The 18,145-nt window shown below is 37.3% G+C and overlaps 3 protein-coding genes and 1 non-coding gene across 4 annotated transcripts; 3 read left to right on the top strand and 1 right to left on the bottom strand.

Moving 5' to 3' along the window:
- The first annotated feature begins 1,596 nt into the window (after window positions 1–1,596).
- On the top strand, window positions 1,597–2,217 carry LOC101305166. Its single transcript, XR_184547.1, has 2 exons — window positions 1,597–1,868; window positions 2,045–2,217. It is a non-coding gene; the product is annotated as an uncharacterized LOC101305166 (transcript).
- Window positions 2,218–2,963: 746 nt separating this feature from the next.
- On the bottom strand, window positions 2,964–10,375 carry LOC101304863 (uncharacterized RNA methyltransferase CT0009-like). The gene is made up of 11 exons (XM_004297575.1): window positions 10,031–10,375; window positions 9,217–9,453; window positions 8,446–8,607; window positions 7,379–7,488; window positions 6,618–6,726; window positions 5,451–5,606; window positions 5,192–5,307; window positions 4,952–5,118; window positions 3,438–3,568; window positions 3,219–3,357; window positions 2,964–3,077 (listed from the first exon to the last, which is right to left on the bottom strand). The coding sequence occupies exons 1-10, from the start codon at window positions 10,364–10,366 to the stop codon at window positions 3,250–3,252; spliced, it is 1,632 nt and encodes a 543-aa protein (XP_004297623.1). The 5' UTR covers window positions 10,367–10,375; the 3' UTR covers window positions 2,964–3,077; window positions 3,219–3,249.
- Window positions 10,376–10,537: 162 nt separating this feature from the next.
- Window positions 10,538–11,215, top strand: LOC101304568 (40S ribosomal protein S30-like). The gene is made up of 3 exons (XM_004297574.1): window positions 10,538–10,632; window positions 10,709–10,846; window positions 10,983–11,215. Exons 1-3 carry the CDS (start codon window positions 10,629–10,631, stop codon window positions 11,027–11,029), a joined length of 189 nt encoding a protein of 62 aa, XP_004297622.1. The 5' UTR covers window positions 10,538–10,628; the 3' UTR covers window positions 11,030–11,215.
- A 2,768-nt stretch (window positions 11,216–13,983) lies between these two features.
- On the top strand, window positions 13,984–17,467 carry LOC101304278. Its single transcript, XM_004297573.1, has 3 exons — window positions 13,984–14,309; window positions 14,654–15,194; window positions 16,574–17,467. The coding sequence occupies exons 2-3, from the start codon at window positions 14,682–14,684 to the stop codon at window positions 17,210–17,212; spliced, it is 1,152 nt and encodes a 383-aa protein (XP_004297621.1). The 5' UTR covers window positions 13,984–14,309; window positions 14,654–14,681; the 3' UTR covers window positions 17,213–17,467.
- Window positions 17,468–18,145: the final 678 nt, after the last annotated feature.

Genomic DNA, 18,145 nt, shown 5'->3' with positions numbered 1-18,145 from the left:
TGGTTTTCGAAAACATCTAGATATAATTCAAGTGCGATGTTGTAGGGTTGTTTTTTTCTTTTCTCAAAACTGTTCATAATAGAATAATAATCATAAAATAAAAAATGTTCACCGAAAATGTTATCATGCAAAAGTTGGTGTTGCAACAAAAGAAGAATTAAAGTTCCACATACAATTCAAAGAGAGAAAACCCTTGTTTTTCGTTGTTCTTTCCTCTTTCCTCTTGTGTTCTTCCTCCTCTCTCAGAGTAGAGTGTAGTTCAAATCCATGGCCCGTTATTTCAGAGCCGATTCCTTACACCTCATATCCATTTTCAAGTCTCAAGCCTCTTCCCCACCACCCATATTTGTGGTCAGCTAAACCACCTAATCACCAACAGTGATTAGGGTTTTCACCAGGCCCAGCGAGTCCCTACCGTGGAGGAGGTGCTGTCTCATGTCCTGAAGAGGTCCATCGACTATGAAAGACCGGTGTTCGTCGAGCACAGACGACGATTCCTATCGGGTCGCACAATGCAAATCATGAGTTTTATGTCGCTTTCTTATGTGGTGATCGACTCGGCATCAACATTGTCGAGTTTCATGGTTTTTTTCTACACCGAGGGGTGGGACAAGACCATGGATGTTGCGCAGGAAAAGTTCTCTTGGATGTCCCGTTTGCAAGTGATAGAAAAGTTGGAATCTCTGAAGGGGACAGTGGAGGATCATGACCGTACACGAAAAAGGAAGGAGGACGAGATACTAAAGGATCTTAAGACAATTAATGACTGTGTGAAAGTGGTGGAACGCCAGACTAAAGGACGGTGGATCTAGTTGACCGGGAAGAAGGAGGAGGAGGAGGGGAGAAAGTAGGGTAATGTGTTTGCTTTAGGGAATTAGGATGGGAATGCAAGTTATAAATCATGAGTATTGAGATTTTGTCATATCTATTTATCAATTTAAAAGTTATGTTTGTTTAGATGAGGGTAATGTGTTTGCTTAGGGCATGCTAAGATGGTAATGCAAGTTGTAATTCATGAAAATTGGGATTTTGCCATATCGATCGATCAATTAAAAGTTATGTTTAAAAAAAAAAAAAAAAAAAAAAGAATTAAAGTTCCACATATATTCTTTGTGTAAGTAATGGCTTACTTTTTTTATTATTCAAATTTATGATGATTTGTCTCAGAGGATCATTTCGACACTTGGTGCTATCCAAAGAAGGGAGGTACACTATTTCAAGACAACACGGGGTCACAAGCTGTCTTAGAGGTACAAATATAATTTGGCTGCTAGCACAAATAGTATTTTAAAAGTAAAGATAAAGACTAAACGGTAAAATAGTGATGTGTAGGTGGAGTGGTTATTGTTTAAGAAGTTCCTTCTTGTTTCTCCGTCACAAAAAAAGTTATTTCTTGTTTATCCCAAATGGCTAAGTATGTTGTTCAAGAAGAATTAGTCTTGGTTGTAGTGTGAAAAGCTCATGAATCAAAAGATGAAATGTCCAACTGATATGCATGACGAAATAGATCGAATCCATAAATTTTGTCCTTCATGGAGGCCTACCGGCCTAATCAACTCTGAAGGTGGCATTGGTCGGCTCCAGTGCCAAATTGAGGAGGCAGTTTTCGAGATCATGAGGTTGCACGACAATTTGATGTTGAAGTTAGTAATAGATGATGATTGTCTTCAGAAGTTGATGCATGAGCTGGTATCCGATGATAATCTCATCTTGGAGAGCGAGGAACGTCTTGACCAGTCAATGGGTAAACTGGTTTTAATGATAACGTCCAGATCGAAGACACAAAGGATGACGAGAAAAAAGTTGCCAAAGTGATCATATATTGGCTCACCAGCCACGTTTTCACATCCGAGATTCATGAAGTTGTGGTAAGTACACTGATCTTTTAAGCTTCTTTGTTTCGTCTAGTGTACTTGCTTCATTGCACGGCCTCTTTCTCAAGTACTCGTCGAACCCTATTGTATATATTTAGTTTATACATCTCTCGGATCGAGTTAGAACATGTTTCTTCTACTTTAACATGTTTCCTGCTGACTTGTAATAGAAAAGAATGCATCAGAAGAAATGAAGCTACAAAGCACAAAGGAGGTACATTAATCTTGAAGCTTTTTTTGTCTTGAATAGTGATCCGAGGAATTCTATTTCTATCTTAAAGACTGACATACCATCTATGCACGGTTAGACCCTTTTCGAATTGTTTTGTTTTTGAAAAATTCAGCTTTTATCTAAGATTTTATAGTATTTGCTCTTCAAAAAATTTCAAGTCACTAGCAAAAACTTTAGAAAACAGCCTTAAAGTTGCTTTTAGAAAATGTTGTTAATAAAAACACAAAAATATAATATTTTACATCTTGACAGTTGACATCACGTTTAAAAGTAATATTTACCAAATACGAAAGTATTTTAATTCACAGCAGCAATAATTTATTTTATTTTATTTTATTGGGAAACGGAGTAAATCCATTGATATTCATCATAAAAACCTTACAAGATTTAGTTTGAAAGTCATAAACATCCACTGCTCTACAAGGCAGACAAACCTATACTATCACCAATTGCCGAATGCAAACGTATTATTCACTAGCCAGAAAACCTACAGAAAAAATAAGAAAATAAATAAAAACACACACCTTTACCTCCCCAAAAATAAAACCACTATAACGATCGTCTAGACGCCTAAGTAAAGCAAGCAACCAGTAACGTGGTAATATAAAAATGGAAGCCCTAACTTTGCGGGAACCATGCGGATAGTTTTCAGATCACTAGCTTGAAATGATATTCCTTTAAAGTCATTTTATTAATAGTAGAAGCTTTTTTGATGAAGCTAATAATAGAATCTACTCGCATGAATTTAAGCAAGTTGTCTTGTATGCATACAAGTTAGTTTTACATGAGTATAGGGCACCTGAAGGTCACAAAATTTCGGTAACGGCGGTTTCAATCTCTCTCTCAACTTGAAAACCATTAACCCTTCCACAACAGCCAAAATGGCAAGGATCTGAAGCAACTTGCCCCCCTGGTTGCTTCTTCCTACAACCTTCAAACTCCACAATCATTCCTTGGCAAGCTTGAAAATCCTGGAAGAATAAAACATTTTGAGCAAGAGTTGGAACTCCCTAATTTACAGAAGTATCTAAACTTAAGAAAGAGAAAGGTGATGGAATTACTCTTTTTATAACTAAAATAAACTAGCTCAGGCTATAAGGACTACGAACAACCTTTGTAACGAAAATCATACCCACAACTGCCTCAACACAGTTCCAACAGGCAAACACACTCAATATGAGGAGTGTGCGGAAACATGTCTACTGGTTGTACACTTTTTAGCTTGTAACAGCCTTTTATGTTTTTCTCTACCTGCATGAAAGTTATGGCATGTCAAAAAATTTGTGTCACAGAAAGATGTCAAGGACTCAAGGTAAAAAGCAGATACGTACCACACCATTGCAGAGATAATCAAGGTCACGCGCACATGTGGCAGGGTTACATGATACATAAACAATGCGTGAAGCCTTCAGCTTTAGAAGAAAGTTAATCAACTTCATGTGCATTCCTGGACGGTTGGGATCTGTATAATTCACCATGCCAAAATGAAGGTCAAGCAAATTGTTTTTTTCATTAAAGTAATAGGGGATGAGCAATCCACATCCCATATGAAAAACAAACAGAGACAACATAAACAAGCTAAGTGCAAAATAAATTACACCACTACAGCTAGCAAATCCAGTTAAATAAATATCACTGAAGACCACACGACTGAACAACTTTCAACTTGAGCGCAAAATTTTCCACCCCAACCCTTAATAATTTTCATCAATTATCCTCTTACACCACAATGACCTGAAAGAAAGAACGCTAACCACTAGCAAGCCATAAGTTTTAGCTTTTCACCATAAGTTTTAGCTTTTCACTTGTTGAGAAAAATGATACTGGACATACATACTTTGGGATCTGATTTAACTGTCTTGACCCTCTACCAACCAAGCCAATATCTAACTTTGAGTGAAGTCTTCTTCGATTTCTAAATTTGGGATAGTTGTGGAAGAAACTAAACAAGGCACCCACTAAGTGATCTCTTTTACCCTCCACTATACCTTTACACAAAACACTTACGACCAATCCTTCAAGCTTGTTAGCAATATTACACGATGACTTAAAAGCCAGATATTTCATAGGTAAACTGCCCGACACCACTTTAAAAAGCCATATATTTCATAGGTAGACCAGAGTTAATCTTTCCTCCCATGGAAAGGAAACCTCTTTTCCAAGTTTGAAGCCTTCTCCACTACTGGATTCCAAAAAATAATTACACTCTAGAACCTCCTCCCAAGGAAAGACTCAAATTCTTCAAAGGACACGCATCCACAACCCAACCCCACAATCAGTGGATGTTGAAATTTTACGTCCTCTGAGTTAATTTCCAATAGACAACACTTGGGCTTTATTACAGTCCTGAAACTGCACTTGGCAGATTTAAGATTTAACGTTTCTCTGAACCATCCAGAAAGAAAATGCTGTCACCAGCATATTTAGAGGAGACAACTGTTCTCCTTCCATTCTAAATCAAATCTAATCAAGTTATACAGAAGAAACCGTATTTCTTCATACAGCAGGAAACACCTCCTCCAGTTATTTCAAATGAAGATATTGAGAGGAGCACTTGCAGAGAGTAGAATTGATGTATATCTTAATGTACTCAACAAGAGCACAAGTATGCATCATACCAAAAAGAAAATCACATCCAATAGGAACAAAGAAAACATCACGAAATTTCTAGGAACGTCTTGTTTAACCTTGGCGTCATCAAATTAGAAGCAAGAAATTTCCAAGAAGAAGAAAGCAATCAAATTGAATGTTAGCCTTATGATTCAAGTTCCTAAACAGTAAACCTTAAGTTCAAAATTACAAGATACAAAGCTAGAAAAAGTAAGGGTTCCAACAAAGAGTTTACCTGAAATAACGATGTCAGGCTTAGGAAAATTGTTCCCAAAATTTTCATCAATTTTGTTAAGATCCCCTTGAACAAATGTGGCATTATGGATGCCATTCAGCTCAGCATTCAGACAAGCATCTGCAATGGCTTGAGGAATTATTTCATAGCCATAAACATGTTTTGCCCTGCAGTTAATAAGCAAAGCATAATATCAGATTTTTGTAAGGCATCTGAAACAAATGAACAGCTTAAAATTACCTTCTGGCAAGTGACAGACCAATGGTGCCAGTCCCACAAAACAGGTCAAGAACAATCTCTGAGCCCTCTCCTCTGAGACCAGCACAATCTTCTATGAGTTTATATAAAATCTCTGCCTATGCATTTACACAGTTTTTGAGTTTAATTTCAAGGATAGTATTCCCATAAAAAAAAATTCAAAAACTAACAGAAAGCAAGAACTAATCACCATTAGAATGTGTTGAAGATAAGAACAAAGCATTTCTTTCACATTGCATACCTGGTGAGTATTTGTTTGGAAGAATGAATTTGCTGATATTTGAAAGGTCAGCCCTCTTAAGGTCTCTGTTATGCTCGATTTTCCATACAAAGTGTACTCGACTTCCCCAAGAGACGTGTTACCAACAGAAGTATTTACATTGTTCATGACGCTTACCTATCAGTCATAGAAAAAATCAGACATATGAGACCAAATAGAATGGGAAAAGAAAAATTTAAACGTAGAGACTAGAGCATAACTATTTATATATCAGGTGATGAGTAGAAAATGTCTCAGTGAAAGTAAAATATACAAAAACAGAATGTGAACAGAAATCATGACAAAAATGAAATACATTTTTACTCACCTCTGCATATAGAGCTGTTACCAGAAAAGAAATGTTAAATATTTTAGGTTACTCCTTTGATGCTATAACTAAAGCTTAAACATAAAGAAATAGGGATTCCCAAAAAGAGGAATTTTTAGAAACATACAATGAGACAAAAAGCATATGGATGCGGAATGGTCACACAAGGATTTTGGGACAAAGATCTAGGGAGTGGAAATATAAACAGGTTTCTCTATTACACTGCCCAGCTTAGAAAGTATTACGTTTTATGTGGATGATATAATTTCATGATATGTATATCCAGTTCACTGATTTTCTCCAGATTAACCAACCATACAGACAAACAACCGTCGTCTACTGCAGCTGACATTGATTTACTATGCAACTGACATTCAACAGGTTTCTATATAAGGTGGACTAGGGAGGGAATTTACAAAAATCAAGTACTGCGGCTGACTTTAATTTCACTATGCAATTGACATTCAAACAAGTTTAGACAATAGAGGAAATTTACATAAAATGTCCCATAAGTGTTGAATTAGAGAACTCATGACGAACATACGAGTATTTCAATTGGCATTAAACCTATTCAGATAAGTGATGCCAAATTCGTTGAGATAACTCTAAACAATATGCATTATGGGTTTGATTCACCCAACCAAGAAGGCACAGAAAGCAATTGAAGCAATGTCGTATATGCAGGTAGTATTCAGAGAACCGATCTCAAATAGTTCAAAATAATATTGGAAACTGGGATACATTATATAGTTGTTTAAGTTATTACGTCTGATGCTATGTATTTCACAGTACCAATTAAATTGGAAATTGTCCATACGAACCACTTCGGGAATAGCTGTTATCCTTTGAAGAAGAGGCTTGAGTAGCTCTGGCTTGTATGATGAGGTCACAAAATTAACCAAAAGTTCAGGAAGACCGGTCTTCACATTCCTGAAACATGAGTGACAACCATAAATTCTTAGTAAATTAGATATTCATGAGCTCACAAAGATAAATATATGTGTGTGTGTGTGTGTACACACACATACTTAAGAACTGAAAAGATAGATCCCCCAAGGGAAAATCCTGCACTTGGAGTCTGTTTAAATTACCAGTGAAACACAACATATTAAGTATCCCTCAACCTATCACAGATAGCTTGTGCTATGAAATGATATTTAGGTTTTCATTATAAATTAGTCTCGAAGAATGTTTCCATGTACATAACAGGTATCATTTCCAGAACTGAACTCTTCATTTGTTTACTTGATCTAAACACTATGGCCTCAGTAGCACTAAGATTTACCAATTCAATAACTTTCAGCTTCAATTTCAAGAAAAAAAATTAGATAATGGTTCAATTTATCACATAAAGCAACAAGAGATTTCAAGACATAGACTCAGATACACTACTTGTCATTCTTTTAGCATTCCCCTATCCTCATAATAGTAGCCATAAAAGTTATCTTTATTTATGGAAGAAGGTACATGAGTTGCATATAGATTCATGCAGGAGTGGCTTGTTCTATGATATGAGGACTACGAATTCCAATACCCACATGCCCACACACAAGAATAATAAGTTCCAAATGCATATTAGTACCTTCCCGTTCTTAGCATTAGATGCTTAAGAAATCCGACATGAATGTAAACATCAAAAGGAGAGAGACCTAATTGTGGATCTCTCCAACATTGTTGCACGGCAGCAAGAACCTATATACCAGAAAAACAAGTGACTGAGACAGAGAGCACAATTCCTGACACTGATGATATATACTATCAATTCTATTTGGGGAGAAAGAAATCTGAGTCTCTGCATTAGATAAATGTAGACAAAGAAAAAGGTTGTAAAATCACCAACAATATTACACACTGCATTCCATATACTTAATATTTAGTTTTTTTTTTTTTTTTTTTTTTTTTTTTAGAAGAATATGCTTGACAAGTTGAGGATTCACACTTCCCATTTTACAATCTCTTTTAGTATCTCAAGTTCTAACGACACAAATTTACAATCCAAACTAGAAAAACACTAAAATTAAGATATTGAAAATGAAAACATGGAGTATTTCACTCCCCTAGAAAAAAAAATGCATCTTAATTGGAAAGTGCACTGTGCCGGCGCCCAGAGACAGGTTATTATATTGTAATTATGATAGTAGGAAACAATGGGGCTCTCAGAAAACAGAAGAAAGGAAATAAATTATAAAAAAACAAAAAAAAACTAACATAATCTTTTACAATACTACTGCATTAGTGACATCGGTTTCTACTATTGATAGAGACATCAACTGACATTTGTTGGTTCCCCAAGAGTTCTTCATGAGTATGATATGAGTAAATAGACTCAAGTGCAACATTTTGGCCGACTCGTTTCTTTTCCTAACAAATATTTGCCATAAAGAGTGGACATATGATTAATCTTTTTACTTTTCTTTTTTACTTTAGAAAAGACACTGAGATTTTAATTAGACAGAGGATATTGAGGATTTCTATAACAACATTCTTTCTTTTGACTTGAACCATTATTTTATATACTTACAATGAACAGTAGCAGTGACATTATCCAAAGTTCAAAAGGCTGAAAAAAAGGCTGAACCATTATTTTATATTTAGTATAGATTCTTCATTTTATAAAATAAAAGGCATCTGATATTGCACAGCAATTACCATATCAGCAGGCTCACTTTGCAATAAGCACTTGTCAATATGTAGAACCTTATCAAAAAAACCAGGAGCATGCAGACCCAAGGCATAATTATCAACTCCATCTTCTCTCTCGTGTAATGATTCTTTAGGTAACCATTTTTGAGAACCAAATGAGAACTCCATCTGCAAATTCAGCAAAATATCAATTCTTTTTTGCCTTTACTACAATCGATTGATACACTTCTTAAAGATTTAAAAGTGGATTACAGGGCCAAGCTGACAATAAGTACAAATGTATAGGCCGCACTAGGTTAGGTACTTAGATGCTGTGAGTAATGAAGTTGTCATGGAGAAATAGAAATATGCACACACCATGACGTTACACCTTTAAAATCCATAGCACCAATTTTATGTTTGGTCCAAATTTGAATTGAATAGAAAACAAAAGTACTGTGAATAGATTGGTGATGCAATATACTGTAAGGTGTTACAGTCCAACAAAATTTTAGGTTTAATCCCATGCTCATTGTTTTCCATTATTCTCTATAGTTCTAGTCACATGTCACGGCATTACACAGTATTATCATTGTCGTCCACATAACTTCCACACATGAAGAGCCGGTTGTACTAATTCATTAGATCGAAAGTCAAACTAGTGGTGGTTGAGTAAAAGGGGCATAGAGAGCAAAATGGAAGACTATCTAGAACCGTTTAAGGATTATAGATATTGCATGCAGTTAAATGATCATCTGAATTTAACAAAAAAATAAAAAAATCAAGTTATGCACTAGCCTTATTCCTGTAACGGAACTGGATGTCACAGGGAACAATGGGCTTCATGATGCTTTCCAGCTCTTTAGGAGAAACCTTCCCAAAATTTATCATCAATTCACGAACTTGTTGCTCCTTAGCTCTGATTTGCGCCTCATAGGACAAATTTTGTGTTTTACATCCTCCACAGTAAGACGCATACTCACAAGGAGCATCCACATAATCCCAGTGAGGAGATAATGTCTCTACCTTTGTCACCTGCACATTTTAACCAAAATAAATGTCTCTCTTGTGAAGCGTATGAACTATAATACAAATACACTATAGAATTGGGAATAACGCCAATGAAAACAAAATAACAATTGCAGGTTGCTCAATATACATACTCTACAAACTGTTTTCACACCCAAGTTTTCTTTTCCAAGCCTTAACTCTACGACATGTCTCTCCACATACAAACACAGTACTCACAGAATACTTCTAACTCTAACAAATCTCCACGAGACCAAAATAACTCAACACATCAGTCTATTATATCTTTATTTTCCTTTACTTTAAGCGATCTCATACCATAGTTCTTCAATCAGTTAATCACTTCAGCAAACCCCAGGTACACATCACTAAGCCTGAACAATCCAGTCATCTATCCTTCCTATCAAATTTCTCTGAAATGAGCCCGAAACATACTTTCAACACTGCTGTACCAAACTTTACCAACTCTTAATTCGTCCCAAACTACTTAAATTCCCTAAACCTGATTTTTACACCAAAAAGCAATAAAAAAAACTAAAGACTCAATTTTCATACAAAAATTCTAAGGAGTGATTACTGGTACCTCAGCATAGGTCCCTTTCTTGCGAGTGACGCGCCCAATGAAGCGCTCACCGGGCAAAGCCCGGTCACACATAACCACGAACCCAGTCTCCGACACCTTACACAGACCCTTCCCTTTGAAAGCCAAAGACTCGCACACCAGCTCCAGAGTCTGCCCTCGCTTCGGGAAATACGACCCGCCCTTGGCCTTGGGCTTGGGCTCGGACTCGGCCCGCTCCGAATCTTCTGTCGAAGGCGAAGACGACACAGCCGTCACCGCCGTCGCGCTCCGGAAATTCCGCAGCAACGGGCGTACAGAGGTCACGTGCCTCAGGCCGTGGCTCGGCATCGTCGCCATTTTCGGAGCTCAGCTGTGTTTGGAGGGAAAGCACAAGAAGAAGAAGATAGTGAAGTAAAGATAGAGGACATTTTCGGCATTGGAAAATTTATAAGGACATTTTTCGGCATTTTCATATAATTTAAAAACGACGTCGTTGGCTCTATATAAGGAGTTTATATTGGTGCGCAGTGCTCGTGAAACCCTAAATCGTAGAAGCTTGAGCAGCACAGCCTCCATCGTTTTTTGAGTTTCCTCTACCGGCGAGCGACTACGATCAGCCATGGGTACGTGAAATGCTTCTTGTATTAGATTCCTTTGTATATGTGGCGGTTTCCGATTGGTCTGTGACTGTGTGTGCAGGTAAGGTTCACGGTTCATTGGCTCGTGCCGGAAAAGTGAGAGGTCAGACTCCCAAGGTGGCCAAGCAGGACAAGAAGAAGAAGCCGAGAGGCCGCGCACACAAGAGGATGCAGTACAACCGGAGATTCGTCACCGCCGGTCAGATTATCACTCCCCTAAATTTTCTTATTTAGTTTTTTTCTTCTTAGAAATTAGGGTTTTGTTTGATTTGATTTGGTAGGTATTTTGGTGATGTGAATTTTACTGAGTTTGAGTTGTTATTTTGGTTTTGCAGTTGTTGGATTCGGGAAGAAGAGGGGACCTAACTCATCGGAGAAGTAGGTTGGATCTGTGAGCACTTCTACATGAGGCAATAGTGTCATTTTCGAATTTTTAACCTTTTCGTAGCCAAAGGATGGTTTAAATTTGTACTTGCTTTGCCGAATTATCTTAGCGCAATGTTTGAATTGTGAGATTTTATGGATATGTGCTACTTTGACTACATGCTTGTGAGCTATTCTGTTTTGGTTCAAGTTATATCTCTTGCTTCACTGCTTTCATTGCTAGAATAAATGTGGTATCAATGTCAATTTTACAGATATGTAGTATTAGAAAGAGTAGGGCTGTTTGCTGTGTCAAGATTAGTACATTTTCGTTTAAGTAATAATTCAATGAACTTATCAACCTATCAAGTCCAAACTGTTGTGCTGCCGCTTTTTTTCTTTTTTTTTAAGACTCTGGCAATTAACTTCCTTCGGTAGTATAAGCAACTGTCCTGGTACATAATATCGTCGGTCTAACAATTCTGATACGTATCTTGAATTGTTTTTTAAAGTCTTCCTCCCTTAGTCTTTAGGTATAGCTTCTCATCCTCTCTCTCTCTCTCTCATGTCCCATGTTTAGGCATGTCTTTGTTTTATGGGTAGGGCTTTTATTTTGCTGTGTGGCTTTAGTGGTACCAGAGTTAAAAGCCATGCCCAAAGGGATCTGGTATTGATGAACCAAAAAGCCTTGGTGTTGGACAAATTGTGGAACTAGCAACAGGTTTGATGTTTTATCATGTTAGGGTGAATTTTAGATAATGGAGAAGCACTTGGACACGTATTGTAGAACTGGTAACATGTCTGATGTGTTATGAGGATATTTGTAACTTAAGGTGCTTTGTAAGAAAGGAGTAGGATATAGGGAAGCACTTGAATGGTTTGTGAATTGTGAATTATCTAGATGTGTAACGCGTGATGAGGTTGTTGGTTACATGAGGCTTCCAATAGAAAAGGAGAAACACTTGAATTGGTGCTCTCTCCCTTCACAATTGGTGCTCTCTCCCTTCACAATTGAGTGCTTGGCTCCTTGCATTACTATTTTCTTGGCTCAACACGGTAACACTATTGGTTCTGTTATCTGATTAGCATGATGAGATATGTTGCACAGATGTTTTTTGTGTGAAATCTGTCATTGCCCAAGTTATAGTTGAAATGCTGTAGATTAGCTTCGTATCTTAGATCATGGGAGTGGGTTAACTAGTTTCCAGCGGTTAGAATCTCTGTTTGAGGAACTTATCTTAGAAATGTCAAATTCTGAATGCATTTTAAGTAGTAATAATTTTTGGTAAATTTCTTGAAATGTGAAAAGGTAATTGGTTGATATTTCAAAGAGGCAAGGACCGCTGAAGAACCAACAAAAACAAGGTGACTGTTTAGAGATAGGATGGCTATATGCAGTCAAATGGCTAAAGCTCTGCCAGCTTCTTGTAGAACGAACTCTCTTCTCTTTAGGCTCATAGTGGTAGAATGGTTAATGTGTCTCGTGGGATGAAGGATGGGTTATTTTTATGCCATGATTCAAAGTCCAAATCCTACAGTAGTTTAATTAAGTATTTAAGTTGGAGGGTTTAGGGTTTAACTCGTGGTAAGACTCGATATGAATGTTCGGGTTCTGAAGAATCAGACAATCAGTTATATCGCTCTTTAGAGGTTAACTTTGAAGAACCATCCTCAATTATCAGGCAATGGATTGCAGTTCTCAATGGAGATCACTACTCAAACAACATCGCTTCTGTGGAGACCGAGTAGCTAGTGTTAGGAGATGATTGCAATCCAAGAGGCGAAGGGAATGTCCATAATGAAACCAAGGGAAATGTGAGAAATGGTTGATACAGTCTCACCTGACTCAGGGTACAGAAGAACATACGCGGGCCTAAATGTTGAGCAAAAAACAAGACTTTCGTCGCGTCGTTTGTAATCTAAGCAATTGGATTGTTGTTGTTCATAGGTAACGATTGAATAATAAGGTTGGACTTTATACTAAATAGCTTTGTAATCTACGATTCACCACGGAGATCAAAATGATGTTGCCAATTATAACTCAACCAATTATAAAAATGGTTAAGTTCATGTAAGAAACAATGAAGCTGGGAAAAGAAACAAGAATGGTATGGTGCCTGCCGATTGCTATCACACGAATAGTTTGCCGTTTCATCCAAAGAGAAAGGGACAGAGTGACCCAAAATGATATGCACATCATTTGCTGACAATGTTCATAATTGTTGATCTGTTTCAAATGGTGTTACTAGAGAGTACAGAGTGAGATTCACTTGAGGTAAACAAAAAGCAAAAGAACAAAAAAGTTTAAAGAGAAAACTAAGGACTCAGCAAACTTCTTCCTACATTCAAATGTTACTCCTTGTGTGTTGAGCACACAATTGTTACTTCTTGTTATGACACACAATTGTAATACCAAATTTAGATTTGCGTTAAAGAAGATAAACTCAAAATGTCAATCTAATCTTGGATCATAGTTCAATGGTTGCATAATATACCGCCATAGTAGGAGGAACACCACAATTGAGCGCAAATACTACATATACGATTGAAACCATCAATAGATGGGAATGACAAATAGTTTGACACTAGACAACGCATATCATTTTCCATTTAAATGGTATATTCTATCCGTCCAAAATTACAAAATATCCTTATAAATATCAAATGATATATTTTCTTTGAACCACTCGAAACAATATTATGGTCCGACCTCTTGACCCAAGAACTTCTCCGATTGTAACAGACTAGGTAAACTGGTAAAGCCACAACACGTGCATAAAGAAAAGGCCACAAAACCCGTAGAATCACCGGACATAAGGCACAACCTAAGGCCACTGAGTCACCTGACCTCGTATTTCCCCTTTGCTTCTCTCCCCAACTCTACAGGAGAGAACCAAAAAACAAAACAAAACTCCCCCAAAACCAGAACACAACACACACACCCCCTCGGTTTTCCCACCACCTTCTCTCCATTTTCTCTTCTGTCTTTTTCTCTCTTTCTCTCTCCTCAATGCTTCAGTTCTACTTTTCCTCATCACCATCATCATGGGTTTTTTAAGTTTCAAACACCCCACGAGAGAATAAAGTTTAGAGAGGAATGAATCTCTCTATCTCTCTCTAACCAAATCACAAAGGCATAAATTCCACAACCTTCATTTAAAGCCGGCCCAAAACAACACACGACTGATTCAAGTGACAAAAGTGTGTGTGAGAGGGAAAGAGAGAGAGAGAGCCGATCTCTGCCTCAAACGTATCTGACATTGATTTAGTTCTCTCCTCCACGCAATAAACCCCACATGGTAATGCCCATTTCTTCGTCTTATCATTTTTTCTTCGTCTTATCATTTTTCATATAAACCATGTTGCATGCTTTGCCTATTTCTATGCCGAGAAAGCTGGAATTTCAAAAAGGTGCGACTTTGATCCGGGATTTGTTGTTGGGCGAGTACCCTTTTGGAAATCCGTTCGTGTTTGTCATTTTTTTGACGTGATCTTGATCCCATTTGGGTTTCCATTGTGGCATTTCATCAAGCACCTTAGTGTTATTGTAATAAGTTTGAAAAGGGTGTTGATGAATCTGATGATTTTGGAGACTATATCACTCAGGAATTGAATTTGATCTGTTTTGTTTTGTTTTTGGCAGTTGAATTTGGTTAGGATTTGAGTTGAAGATGCAGTCAAGGGTGGGGGGATTGGAGGAAGGCAAGGACCCTGGTGGTAGTTTATTAAAAACCAGGGCCTTGCCATTCAGGCTGATCCAATTCCTGTTAATGTTTGTGGTTCTGGGTCTCGGGGTTTCGATTTTGAGTATGCATACAATCCGGTATTTTGGAGTTCAACATATGGCTCCAGCAGAACCATCTACTATGAGGTCATGTTTTGCAGAGCCAAACACATTAGAGAGCTGGATTAGACCTCCATCGAGTCTGTTGCATAACATGAATGACACTGAGTTGCTGTGGCTGGCCTCAATGGCTCCTCAAGTAAAGGAATATCCGTTCAAAAGAGTTCCCAAGATTGCTTTCATGTTTTTGACCAAGGGACCTTTGCCGATGGAGCCTCTTTGGGAGCGGTTTTTTAAAGGGCACGAGGGGCTTTACTCGATCTATGTCCATTCATTGCCGTCTTATACTCCCAACTTCTCAGCTACGTCAGTGTTTTACAAGAGACAAATCCCAAGCAAGGTATCCTAATTCTCAAGTCACTAGCTTTTATTTGCTACTGTTACTTGCTCCTGGATGCATGAGAGTACTCTCTAAAATATATTGCATCCTTACTGGCATTGCTGTGATTAAATTTCTTGTGTTGAGTGTAAATAAACCCATGTCTAAGAAAATTAACCAAACGATAGAAACTATATATTTCTTAGGATAAACCAATGCAATAAACTAGATATTCTCAAATAAGAATCAATGTGTTGGATTCTAGGTTACCAAAATAAATATGAGTTGAGGTTAATGGTTAAGTATTCTTCTTAGGAAGGAATACATGATATTCATTGTTGTATTAATGATCAGCTTTAACCTCTTAAATTCGGCTTAGGATGGTTGATCTACAGCTGCTTTAGTAATGACCTTCTAGTACTCTCTCCTCTCCTATATCATACATTTGGTGCGGATGTAGTGAGATCGTTCCCTATCTGTGGTTTAATATTTCAGTGTAGGGATCGGTGATAATTTTCCAAAAGTTAAAATGACTAGAGAAAAACAGAAAAGGGTGCGTTGAGTTTAAACTCCATTGGTTTTGGAATACTATCTTTTTTTATGACTTGGTACTTATATAAAATACCAGAATAACCTCTTATAGATGCGACCCTTTAGGTTGTGTACTTTCTCCCAAGGTTGTATGCTGATAATCACTTCCAATGTATCTTCAAAAGGACAATTTTCAGTTTTGGACTTGTCATCTAAAATTGATATTGGAAAGGTTCCCGCAACCTAAGTCAGGATGAAGCACACCCATATACCTATTATTCATTTTATCATAAACTTTCTTAACTACCAAGTTTGTTCCTTGTAATGATTGAAATTATATCTCCACAATGTCCACCAATTCTTGCCATGTTATGCTGGTGATCTGGAACAATTTCAGCCCAATTTTGCTAGTAGTAATTGAATATTTGCTTCCACCTTGACCAATGTTCCTGCACTGCGTGGAATATCTGCTGAGAAATAAGAAATTCATATATGAAATGAATTGGAGACAAATTGTAACCTTTGTTTGTTATATACAGAGAGGATCACCTGATTAGCAAAGATCAGAGACTTATAAGTTGAAGTTGCTCTCTGACTTTCCTCTTTTGCATATGTAGAAATTTTCACCATTGGAACATGTATTTTTGAAGATAGAGAGGTTTAAACTATCATTTTACTGTGAATGACACTTTAAGATGTTCAATGGAGTACTTTTAGTTTCTCAGCTGCACTGGTACATCTTTAGTTACTAATTCACCAGAAAAGGAAGATAATTACCTTGAAGTTCCTATGAACATTTGTAGCATATGTGTTGAACCCTACTTGTTTTCATTGTGTTAAAATGTCTGACCACATATATTTTGAATCAGCTCGCAGAGTGGGGAGAGATGAACATGTGTGAAGCTGAGAGAAGACTCCTAGCTAATGCATTGCTTGACATCTCAAATGAATGGTTTATTCTCCTTTCAGAGTCATGTATTCCTCTGAGCAACCTCAGCATTGTCTACCATTACTTATCGAGATCAAGGTATAGCTTTATGGGTTCATTTGACGAGATTGGACCTTATGGGAGAGGACGCTATAATGAACACATGGCCCCTTTGGTCAATCTCAGTAATTGGCGTAAAGGGTCCCAGTGGTTTGAGATCAACCGGGAACTTGCACATATGATTGTTCAAGACGTAACTTACTACCCTGTATTCAGAGACTACTGCAAACCTGCATGTTATGTAGATGAGCACTACTTTCAGACGATGCTTACCATCGAGACTCCATATCTTTTGGCAAATAGGACTCTTACTTATGTTGACTGGTCAAGAGGTGGTGCTCATCCAGCTACATTCGGTAAAAATGATATTACAGAAGAGTTCTTTAAGAAGATTACTACAAGCGAACAATGTCTCTACAACAACCAGCCGACCTCGCTCTGTTTCCTTTTTGCTAGAAAGTTTGCTCCAAGCGCTTTGGAGCCTCTGTTAGAATTAGCATCTAAAGTTTTTGGATTTTGACATAAGATTGTCTTCACCGCAGATGGGAGCGTGAATGTAGTTTTGAGTTAACAACAGACTTGTCTGCTGAGATTGGTTCCTTTCCACCAAGATTTATTAGGATTTTTTAGACCTCAATGTCAAATCATATTGTATGTATAGAAAAATTAGGACAAAAGATTTAGCATCCTAGAAAATTTTTCTGCTAAAATAATATATGTATCTGGTTGGGATCCTTATTGAATGAAGTGCCGTTGAATCATTGTTTAATAAATTTGCTGACCCCCCATTTCTGGTCTCTTTCTGAAGTTTTTGTACTTTCTGTCAACGTACTTGAGGCCACTTTGCTTTAGTTTCATCTCCTTAACTTCTGGTGTATCAAAATTTTCTTATTGCCTCCCTTGTAAGTTTGTAACAAACAAGAATCCTCGATGTTAAAACCTTTGTTGACTTCTTTGTGAGGCACTGGGGTTGTGACTTCCCAGTGCAAGGAAAGGAGCAGCTGTAATAATTTCCAGAGATTAACATAACTGTCAGAACGATTCTTATTCATTCATTTAAGATGTGCATGGAAATCAAAGGTTAAAAGTGATAAGATGTATTTTTCATTAAAAAAATCCGGCTGTAAGGATTGTATATTTTGAAGAACAAGAAAAGCATCAATGATCGTTTTGTAAAAGAAAAACAAGAGTTACTGACTATGCCAATTTAAAGCCAAAGACAGTGAGTTGTTTGGCCAGGCTGCAGATGCTCCTCATATGTCACAGGAACAAATTAGTGTCATTCAAGGATATCAGAAAGTTTGCTTGAACACGGATTAAACGTCTTACGAAGACGGTTGGTTGTGATCTCATGTTCAGTTGTACCATTTGACATTTGTTGAAGAGAGATATTAACTTGTCAACCAAAGATTTTCCAGAGTTCGGGTCAAATCGCAGAGTGAGCCTGCATGGA

This window comes from Fragaria vesca, linkage group LG4 (assembly GCF_000184155.1).
Source record: "Fragaria vesca subsp. vesca linkage group LG4, FraVesHawaii_1.0, whole genome shotgun sequence".
Lineage (NCBI taxonomy): Eukaryota > Viridiplantae > Streptophyta > Magnoliopsida > Rosales > Rosaceae > Fragaria > Fragaria vesca.
The sequence above is the reverse complement of the archived record's forward strand: the minus strand, read 5'-3'. Positions and strand labels throughout refer to the sequence as shown.